Here is a 12,084-nt window from a genome sequence, read left to right as displayed (position 1 = left end):
TCTTCATCACAAATCTTCGTCGTCTTCATCATCTTCATCGTCTCCACCATCTTCAACAATACTAATAGCAAGAAAATCAAGAAAAAGAACTCGTTTTCATCGTCTTTATCAAACAGATGCAGCAGCAGATTAAAATCAAGAAAAAAACTCGTTTTCATCATCGTCGTCTTCATCAACTCGTGTTGTTTCTTTATCAAAGAGATCTGTTTCATCGTCGTCTTCATCAACTCGTGTTGTTTCTTTATCAAACAGATCTATTTCATCATCGTCTTTATCAAAACGGATGCAGCAGCAGAATAAAATCAAGAAAAAACTAGTTTACATCTTCAGCAGCAGCAACGACGAAGATGAACTTCAATAGTAGCAGCATCACAAACCAGAGTTCATTCCTGAAAATGAACTCCGTCATCTTCATCTTCTTCATCATCAGCAGCAACTCATCTTCATCCTCTCCATCATCATCAGCAACAACAGACGAAAAAATATCAAAAAAAATCTTCATCACAAACCAGAGTTCACTCCAGAAATGAACTCCGTCATATTCATCTTCTTTTATAGATCTGAAACTTACCTAAGCATGTGAAGATGATAAAGGTTCATCATCATCATAAATAGCAGCAGAATCTTCAACCTCACCGTCTTCATCATCAAAACCTTCATCGTATTCATCATCATCTTCATATTCATCACTAGCAAAGAAAAAAAATAGAGAAAATAGAGAATCGTTCATCATCATCTTCATCACTAGCAGGAAGAAAATAAAAAAGATAAAAAAAGATAAAGAAATTCTAGATCTGAAAATATAGGAGAGAGAAAGTAAATCTGAGAATGATTTATTCTCTCTTACTTTTTGACTATATATATGGTCATTATCCAAAGGGTATTTATGCCACTACAAGATGACATTTACATCATCCATGACATCACCCTAGGACCAAATTATAATTTTTAGGACCAAACTATAATTTATATTACCAAATAGACAATTGACTAGGTCAATTGGACTAGACTCTCTCTAATATATTATTCCTAGGACTATATGGTATTTCCTTGTTCATTCATTCATTCTTAAACAACTTCAAACTTCATTTACAAATATAAACTAGGTTTACCTGCAATTGCAGCTTTAAGCTTTTCACAACAAACACTAACCAATCCTACAACCCCCGTTAACAATCCTTTCTTCATTTTATCAATTTAAACACACATATACCCTTCTCGACAACTTCCATTTCTTAAAGCTCAATCCCTGCATCATATACTATCATCCTCAAATTCAATTCATCTACATTTCAACATGACTGCAACTCTCCCCATTATGTTCATTAGCTACAACTGTAACTCCATTCAACATATAACAAATCCCTGTAAGTTACTAACAACTACAGAATCATCACCTGCAGATCCATCTCAGCACCAACAGTACTTCTAATTTCATATCCTTGTAATTATAATTCATTAGACTCAATCCAATACAACCATCCAAGCAACATCACCATCACCACTTGTAATACCCATTCTGCAATTCTTGTATCATACGCACCACCATCTTCACCACCAACATCACTAAGTTATGACTGCAACTCAAAAACTTCACACTTACAACCATCTTCAACACCACTAGAACTAAACTCATCTCAGTTGTATAACAGAATCACTAACAACAACACTACATCCAAACTCAACTGTAATACGGTCTCAAACCTCATATGCAACACCCATATAAATTATACTTCACTTCTAAACTGTAACTCAATCTCCACCCAAATAATCCCATTAACAATGAACTGAGTTAAATCATTTTTTCAAGAACTCGAAATTAAATTCAGAAACTACAATTCCATCTCCATTTCATAATAGCACCAGTTCCAACTCACATACCCCTTCAACTCAAACGACTAACCTAATATTCATCTAACAGATTCTGGATTCAATCTATAACACATCTTATTCAACAATAATTACCAATCTTCAAATATGAACTAATTTACTTAGGAACTAAAAGGACTATTACCTCAGATTAAATTCCAAACTGAATTAGATGATTCACCATCTGCTTAATCTTCAACCTTAACACTAACTCGCTCAATTGATCAACACCTTATGATAATCTTACCCAAGCAGTTGGAATTGAATTCTTCTTCACTTGTCTTGATTCTCAGAACACCAACAACCCACCGATTCAACTCTAAAACGGATTTTAAACAGCAGAGAGACTTACCCATTCACTAACTTCCTTTGAATTGCCAATTCACCAAACCAGTACCGCCAAAACACTAATTTCTATTTCTTGAAGAACAGAAACCCTAATTATCTTTTCCTTTCAGTTCAACTTCAGAACAGCTTCACTTCATCAATTAAACACCAACCCTTTCCTCAATCAGCCAAACCCAATCTTTAATTCCTCTTATACATCATTAATTTGAAATTTAATTCAAGTCTCTGAGAAACCCTAACTTTATCAATAGATAATCAATAATCAACACCACTCTCATCTCTTCATTAACATCAATAACATCTTCTAGTACACATGCTTTAACTCATCGATTGTTTCTCTCTCTCAAACCAACTCTCATCACTCGCAGAGGAAGAAGAACGGGAGAAGAGAAGAACTAAAGAAAGAAAACAGAAGAAGAATAGAAAAGAAAATAAGAAGAAGTGCAATCTAGTTTCTGCTAGATAAGACCAATGGGGAAATACTAATTTTCCGACTTTCCTTAATAATGGGAACCCGGGTTGGTTTACATCAAAATGACCATTTTTCCCTCCATACACATCTAATGATTACTTATTCGTCTGGTATCCGATTGACACGTTCGAGTAGTCCATTCTGCGTAACTTTTCGAGATCTATATAACGACACTAGTTTCGTATCTAGATCATTGTTAGATTAATTTATAATAATTAACGTTCGCTTAAACTAATCGATTCATTATCGACTAACTCATCACTTGACCTGTCTAACAGCGTTGACGAGCTTGAGGGTCCTTACAGTGGTAATTTATTCAACCATTCATTTTTTAAAATGAAACTCATATGGTAGTTCATTGTGTGTAATGCACTCGTATGCTAGTTTGTCTGTAGAATGAACTTGTATGATAGTTCATTCTAGAAGTTCATTTTGTAGAATGAACCCGTATAATGATTATTCTAGCAGCTCATTTGTAGAATATATTGTATAGTAGTCATTTATAAACCTAAATTACCGATACTAGTTCATTCTAGCATAAGATAGGCGGTACTCTTTTTCATAGGATAGGTTTAGTAATCCAGAAGGGTGTTGGTACCCAGCTTGTTGCCAGGCTACCCACCAACCTATTGTGTAATAATATTGTTCATGATGGTCAATTTATCTCTTAGTTTTTACTGAAACAACATAACTAAGTCATAATAAAAGAGATGACGACTTCTAGCATAATAGCTCCATTTATAATTAATTTTTAGCTCAAATCAAAGATAACGCAAAAAATTAATGTTCCAAATCATGGTGAAAATGGTACTCGTTGGATAGATCTCGTCGAGACTTTCCGAATATATAACTTTTTTTTTTTACTTATAATTCAAAAGATATTTTATTTTTATTTTTTTTAATAAAGAGAGAGAAAATAAGAAAGATAAAAGGGTGTTTCTGACACAATTTAATGAATGATGACGTGATCCTGCGTGAGTAACATTCACCTCATAACATTTTTATGAACCAAACTAAAAATATATTTTAAAAAAGGACCTTAGAGCAATTGGACCAAGTCAATAAAACCAAACTGACATAAAATATTTTATATACTAGGACAAATTGATAGTTTCTACTAATTTATATTACTAACGAGGTCCATTTTGGTTCCGGTGGACAATAACTGGTACCCCAATAACCGTTGCTTACTTTTTTTTTATATGAAAAATAGGTGGTGCCTATGCCGAGTACATGTTTTGAATAGCTTGCTCAGCATTTAAACGGGCAAAATTTTAGTCATTGGTTGTGATAATCAATGGGGTTCCAAGAAAATTATTCAACCGCTCCAGGGGTCTTAGGCAAGATCTCCCTCTACTTATATCTTTTCTTCATGGAAGCCCTCTCAAAAACTCATACTCATGCTGAAACTGCCACTTTCATCAACCATCTTATTTTTGTTGAGTGATATTCTGCAATGCAAATATGACTGAATGTAACAATCTGGTTGATATCTTTGAGCTTTTCAGCAGCACTTCTGGCCATCTTATAAACTTCAACAAATAAGGTTTCTTCTTCGGTAAGATTACTGATGAAGACTTAGGAACACTGAAATGATAAATATCTGGAATCCCATCTCTTAACCAACATAAGCAACAGTGGGACGATCTATAATAGGACGATCCATTGCAATATGACAGTGGTGGTGATTACCGTTCAGGTGTTGGATAACAGTAACAAGGAAGAAGGAAAGTTGTTAGGTTATGTTTAGCCATTAGATAGATTTTTAAAATAACTTTTCAAGTGCACTTAAAAAGGTCACATGATAATAGTTACGTGCAATGGACCAGCAACCGAAAAAAACACTAATGTCACCAAATTAGGCTCTACAGAAAAAAGCACTAATGTCACCAATCAGCACTCGGAGCAGTACAATAGACCAACAACTGAGGATGCATCTATGAGAATACAAGACACCATACAGGTAAACCCGGATACGCTCTCCAGTCTTGGACACCAGGTACACCCATTCAACAAATTACCTCAAATGCATAAAGTGTGCCCCATATACTGCAATGATAGTAAATTTTGTGTGCTCTTAGGATATCGTAGATGGAATAATCTAATTGAAGCATTTGAATTCCATACTTTCAACAACCATTATATGCACCATGCTGGAAATCTTAGAATAATTTCCTGGAATTGCCAGGGAATTGGAAACCCATTCACGCAACAATACCTTAGTAACATAATCAATGAAAAAAACCCAGACATCCTATTTTTGTGTGAGACAAAAAATACCAGAGACATTGTGAACCCAATAATCACAAAACTAGGATACAAAAACTGTTTCATGGTAGAGCCAGTTAGTGCAGCAGGAGGGATTGTGGTGGCGTGGAAAATAGGAACAAACATCAGAGTAAGAGTGTTCTCCAAAAACCTAATAAACTTTCATATCAAAAGTATGGTTTCAGGAATGGAAAGCATTCTATCTTGTGTGTATGGTCCTTCAGAGTGGAATGAGAAATATAATTTTTGGAAGTACATAACACAAATGGCTGGAAATTTGAACCAAGATTGGTTGATGATAGGGGATCTGAATCTCACTTTGATAGAACAAGATAAGAAAGGTAATGGAAACTTCAACAAGACTGAGGCAGATAAAATTTTGTACTGTCTAGAAATGACAGATTTGTGTTACTTGGGGTTTGTGGGATGTCCGTATACTTGGAGAAACAGAAGGAAAGATGAAGCACTAACTGAAGCTAGATTGGATAGGGTGTTTTCCAATGGGAGATGGTGGGAGAAAAACAACAATTTTATTCTTAATCACATGTTGGGGATGGGATCAGACCACATCCCAATTATGATCAATACTGAAATTATCCCCAAAGGAGAGAACAAGCCTTTCAGGGTATTTGGAACATCGCTGAAGGAACCAGGATGCAGGAAGGTGATAAAAGAAAGTTGGAAAAGAAAGACAACAGGCAGCAAAGCTTACAAACTTGTTCACAAGCTCAAGAGGACTAAGAAAGAGATATTTAGATGGAATAAGAATAGTTTTGGAGACATAAATACTAACCTGCTAAGAGCCAAAAATAGTATTAAAATTGCCATCTCCAATATTAGACTTAGCAACATGAGTAATGAGATTAGAAAGTGCGAAAGAGAGGTGGAGCATTGGTATAGGATTAAGGAAAATTTCTGGAAGGATAAGAGTGGTGAGCAGGAAATTAAATTAGGGGATAGGAATACAACTTACTTTCATAGGAAAGCTGTAAACAGGTATAGGAGGAATAAAATAGAGGTTGTTAGGGATAGTACAAGTCAGTGGGTAGTGGGAAAAGAGAAAGTACCTGAAATCATTACGGGTCATTTCAAGGAGGTTGCCACCACTTCTAACCATGATGTAGAGAACAGCTACCTGGAAAGTGTGCAACCAATAGTAACAGAGAAGGATAATGAGATGCTGACTGAGATTCCTACGATGGAGGAAATAAAGTATGTTATTTTTCCATGGAGCCTGACTCAGCACCAGGCCCAGATGGCTTCACCCCGCGCTTCTTTCAGATGAACTGGGAAGTAGTCCAGCAGGAAATGTTTAACATGATTGAAAGTTTATTCAATTCTGGGTTCATGTTAAGAGAGATAAACACTACGTTCATCACTCTTATACCCAAGATAGAATACCCACAAGCAGCTAGAGACTATAGACCAATTAGTTTAAGTAATATCATATACAAAATCATCTCAAAAGTCATAGCCAATAGATTGAAAAAAAATTCTGCCAAATATTATCTCACTCTACCAGGCTGCCTTCATACCTTAAGGGCTCAGAGGGATAGTGATTTTCTTATGGGCCTCAAGATCGATATGTCGAAAACCTTCGACAAAGTAGAGTGGAAGTTTCTAGGAAAGATTCTGGTCAAGCTAGGTTTCAATAGTCAGTGGTGTAAGCTAGTACAACAATGTATTAGCATTGTTTCGGCTTCAGTCCTCATAAATGGAGTCCCCTGCGATCAATTTAGTCCATCTAGAGGACTGAGGCAGGGATATCCTTTATTTCCCTACCTCTTCATCATATGCATGGAGATGCTTTCTAGATCCATATCTAAAGCCGAAGACTTGAACTTCATCCATGGGATAAAAGTGGGACAAAATGCCCCTGCCATATCCCATCTTTTGTTTGCTGATGATCTGTTGATCTTCAGCAAAGCTAGCAAGTCTGAAAGTGAGAAAATTTTGAATGTGTTGAGCGAATTTAGTTTGGCGTCTGGCCAACTCATAAATATGGAGAAGTCTAGGGTTTTTCAGTAAAAACTCTCACCAAAGCACTATGGATGAGATCATAACCACTTTAGGTGTGAAAAGAATAGCTCTCAAGCATAAGTATTTAGGGTCTCCGTTGTTTACGCACACATCTAAAGTTAAGTCTTGTCAGTTTATGCTAAATAGAATTAGGGGAAATTTGAAGGAGTTGAAAGGAAAACAGTGCTGGAAAAGGAGTCATGATACAAGCTTCTTCTTCCACGGTGCCATTGTATCAGATGAACTGCTTTAGAGTTCAAGTAGCAGTAACATTAAGTATTGATAAATTGCAGAGGGACTTTTTCTGGGGGAAAAACGAGAATGGAAAAAAGGAGTATTTTTAAAGGCTTGGATCGGTGTCTGCAAACCGAAAAGCATGGGAGGAATGGGTTTCTTGAACTTAAGAGATTTTAACTTGGCAATGCTGGCCAAGGTCATCTGGAGGATGCTGAACGAACCAAATGGGTTGTGGGTGTCAGTTTACAAAAACAAGTACTTCCCACAAAACAGCTTGCTAATCTCAAACTATAAATGTTCTGACAGAGACTCATGGGTATGGAAGAACCTGATGAAGGAAGTTGGAAAAATAAAAGAGAATATTGACTGGAGAGTGGGGGATGGGAAAATCATAAGAATATGGGAGGAATTGTGGTACCCAGAGTAGAAGAAACAACTCTATGAGCCACTGCAACAAACTCACAAAGTTACTTTTGTGGAGGACTTAATGGTACAAGAGGGAGAGGAGTGGGTTTGGGATGAGTTGAAGATGAAAGAGTATTTTAACCCATAAGTCAGGAAGAAGATCAAAGAGATCAAGATAAACAAAAACAAAGGTGATGAGCTGAGATGGAAACTGGAAACGAATGGGTCTTTCACAGTTAAGTCATTGTACAAGAAAATTATGCTTAGAGGGCGGCAGGAAGACAAGAATTTGAAATCCTTTTGGAGGAAAATTTGGAGAATGAATGTTATTCCTAGAGTAAAGACTTTTATGTGGAAGTGTATTCATGATATTCTCCCTTTGAATGAGAGAATGGCAAGAATTTTGCCTTACATAAATAAGCTTTGCCCTTTATGTGAAAAAAATGATGAGACGTTTAACCACATCTTGTTGAACTGTGAGTTTACTCTCTGGGTTCTAAGTCAAATGGGTGTTACACTCACAGACTATACGGGTAACCATACTGATTTTCACCGTTGGATCCAAGATTGGTTCCATAGTGACAGAATGGACAATCTAGGTGATTTGGATTGGGCTGGCGTGTTGGCAACTATTTGCTGGGGGATTTGGAAATGCAGGTGTGATGTAGTGTTTAAGAAAATAAACCCTAACCTGCAGAGAATAGGCAGCAAGATTACCAGTATGATAAGTTATAACAGAAGAAGTAGGAGGGAGTAAATGTTGAATAACCCTATTCAGATTATAGAAAACACAAAACCCCTAACTACTAACCTTCTGGCTATTAAGATAAGTATAGCCCTTAAGATTAACAATAACAGTAGGGAGGGAGGTTTAGGTCTAATCTTAGCTGATCATGCAGGTAACATCTCAAAATCAAGATGCAGAAACATTGAAACAAGTTCAAAGGAAGAACTAGAAGATGAAACAGCTTCCATGACAATCCGGTGGGCACAACAATTAAACCATCCACATGTCGAAATTGAAGGTGACAATGTGAAAGTCCTTGAAGCTGTTGGGAGAAAAATAGGTGAAGCAGAGAAGAATGTACGCAAGAAGATATAAAAACTTTATTTTGTGTATTAGAAACCTTGAGAAACTTAGTAGAGTTCCAGAATCTGAAAACTTCTTAGCAAGTAAATTAGCTGAAGTTTTTTTTAATCGTAAAATCTCGTCACAGTGGGATGGATCTCGTATCAATTCTCTTTTGATTAACCTCTTACAAGGAGGAAATGTAACTGACTGTGGTATGTTTATCCAGGGTTGAACCTGCTTTCTTTATTTAAAAAAAAAAGATAACAGTTACGTGACAAGGATTCACATTTCAGACGGTCTTAATAGATACTTTCAAACAGTCGATGCACGAGGGGACCTGCATATTTGCATTATATTGTCAAAAAAAATAAAAAATATCAGAAGACAAAAAAATGATGGTAAAATTGTATTTATCGTACTTGATGAAATTGTGCATGACCCTAGCTATTTACGAAGCAAATCAAGTGCTTTTAACAGGGTAGGTCTAAATCTTCCAACATCTAAATTCACATCTTGTTTGTCTAAATATACAGACTTGAACACATTCCATCCTTGTTTTCCAATTGAATGAGGGTCCTTAAAAACAGCATGATCAATTGGATACTGCTGGATTAAAGAACTTTCATTTGCAGCTATCTTGTACTCCAAGTATTGCAACTTCATATCCGGTGCCGGTTCTGCAAAATATTTTGTGGAGACCCATTTCACTCCAAAAGGTACAACCTGAATAAATACAGCACCAGGAGGAAGAAATACGATGTTAGTTAATCCTGCCCCATGAACTCCCATCATCACGTCGCATGAATTCACCATTTGTGTGAACGTGGATGCATCCTTAGCATAGCTGGGCTCTTCTATTACCACCTGATAACCCAAACTTTTAGCCATTTTAGCTATCGAGTTTACGTTACTGAATTTACGAGTTCTCTGACGTGAAACAATCAAAAGCCTCGGATGTTTCTTGCGATGACCACTGCCTTTTACGGTCATATTTATCGGTGAAGATCTCTTTAGTGAGTACGCGCTCCTTAAGAACTGAGTGAAGTTCTCCATTGAATAGTTTTTCGGGGACTTCAGAGGATCGATGCTTAAAAACTTATGAAAGTTGAGACCCAGGATGACTTTTTTGTAGCAAAGTGCATCATTTTGTTTGTCAAGGTCGAGAATTGGATATTTGGATAGAGCATCCAGAATTAATTTGTACTTCGAGATCCATGACGGTTTTGAGTCCGTTATAAGAAATTGAACTTCTTGGTTGAATTGTCGAGAAGTGAGGAAAAGTGGAACCAGTACATCGTTGTAGGCGTGGAAATGGTTAGAAGCGAAGCCTCCAACGGAGAAAATTACCGCGGGAACACTCTGATAACGAGTGCAAGTAGGTGCATATGAGTCATTGTTGAGAAACGGCTTCACCAATATTTCATTGACATTTTTCATCGCTCCTTTATCTGTTTTCCGAGGGTATGGCTGAATCCTCCAAGAGTCATTCCCAGCAAAATAACCGTTTGTAGATGAAGAAGTATAAAGAATGGTAGATGATTTCCCATCGATCCTAATATCGCCATCAATATCACAAATATCAAATTTCTGGTCTGATACATTACACACTGGTGGAAGCTCGACTGTTTCCTGTTTCGTTTGACCATCAATGCGATCTACAACTTCGATCACTTCCTTGATAATCTCTTTCACTTCGAGTTCGGAACTCTCTATCACTTGATGATCATGATCAGAATCTGCATATTACGAGAGCGGGATAAAAAACTTATTTAGAACTTCACATATGTACTGTTGTTGTATTACAACGTTTCAAATCTCGTTAATATACATGATAAATCCACAACTTACATTATTTGTTAACTAAATAATGACTTACATAATTGCTGTATTCGACTGCTTGTATCACGAAACACTACCATTCTTAAATCGGCATCAGTATTCACTGCAACAAAAAAGAAAAGGAAAAAGAAATAATGTTAATTAACTGTTATGCTCAATTGTCATTAGTAGTACCGTGAACAGTATTTATATGTGTATACTTACGAATTGGAATACTAGCTAACGACGAAGGGTTGGAGATCAAAGCAAAATAGTAAGTAAGAATTGTAATGATCAAGAAGACACTGAATGCCCAGCAACCGATCATTTTTTGTTCGTAGTGACTAAAACTTCTAGCAAGTAACTTGTTGTACTCCATTTGAGCTCCCTTGATTAATTTCCTCACAAATGAATCCAATTAGTCTGAGAAAGTAAACAAAACACAGAATTTATCTCATGAAATGTTGTCCTAGTTTGTGTTCCTTATATTGGTCTGAATGGAATGAGACGTCAAGCCTAGATTGGTTACGTTCTTTTAAAATTAAAAACAAATAGAAAACTACTACGTGTACACTAAATTAGAAAATAAATCTGGTGGGAATTTGGTAGATTGATTGAAGTCAAGGACATACTAGGATGCACGTAGTTCAATTATGATCAGGAATATTTGCTACCAAATTGATTATAGTTGCCTGCAATGTTGCATCAGTACAAAGAATTGTGTAATATTGCACAATTCTTAAAGAACGTTAGTCATTGCAGTAAAAATGATTGAGTTTGACAGGGTGCTTAACAGGTTAAAAATAGTCTCGAATATTAATGGCAACTGCAAGATGAAACTTAGCTTATATAAAGAGAGTTGTCTTTATATAAGCTAAGTTTCATCTTGCAGTTGTCATTAATTGGTATCAGAGCTTGTCTACACCGAGCCATGGGAGACGAGAACACCATCATACATACAAGATTTTTCACAAGCACACAGTTGAAGCTTAAGGGGGAGAATGTTGGATTAACTTCAACATAGAAGTCACTAACAAGTTGGTTAGAACAAGATTAGGAAATTGATGTAATCCTAAGGGAATTAAAAGTCATCTAGTTCTAAGAAAAGGAAAAACATGTAATAAGATAATAGGACTAGGAAAAAGAATTCATAGTTCTATATATATATATGATCACCAAAGTTGTGATTGATCATATGAACAAGATTAGAGCTTGTGTTTAGTTTTGAGAGATTTTCTAAACATCGATAAAGAAAGTTGTTTCTATATAAGCTAAGTTTAATCTTGCAGTTGTCATTACTTCTCGTGTCATTATTCGTTTGTATTGGCTTGCGCCATGTTAATATATTTTTGCCTTGTTCGAATACAAAACAAACCAATCATATTTTTATTTTTATTATCAAATAAATTTTGAAAAGATAAAAGGTAGTAGAAAAAAATAAAAGTATGGCTTTTGAAGATCGTGGAGAGTATTTGTTTCTTCTTACCAATCTTGCTCATTGATTGACCTTTGCCAAAGAAAAAGTATCATGAGTACGCAAGGATTTAGATTTTCGAACAGACAACTTTGTAATATG

General features: G+C 36.0%; 1 protein-coding gene across 1 annotated transcript; it reads right to left on the bottom strand.

Moving 5' to 3' along the window:
* Positions 1–9,104: 9,104 nt before the first annotated feature.
* LOC113273864 lies at positions 9,105–10,942 on the bottom strand. Its single transcript, XM_026523453.1, has 3 exons — positions 10,734–10,942; positions 10,567–10,632; positions 9,105–10,426 (listed from the first exon to the last, which is right to left on the bottom strand). Exons 1-3 carry the CDS (start codon positions 10,885–10,887, stop codon positions 9,135–9,137), a joined length of 1,512 nt encoding a protein of 503 aa, XP_026379238.1. The 5' UTR covers positions 10,888–10,942; the 3' UTR covers positions 9,105–9,134.
* Positions 10,943–12,084: the final 1,142 nt, after the last annotated feature.

This window comes from Papaver somniferum, chromosome 4 (genome assembly GCF_003573695.1).
Source record: "Papaver somniferum cultivar HN1 chromosome 4, ASM357369v1, whole genome shotgun sequence".
Lineage (NCBI taxonomy): Eukaryota > Viridiplantae > Streptophyta > Magnoliopsida > Ranunculales > Papaveraceae > Papaver > Papaver somniferum.
The sequence above is the reverse complement of the archived record's forward strand: the minus strand, read 5'-3'. Positions and strand labels throughout refer to the sequence as shown.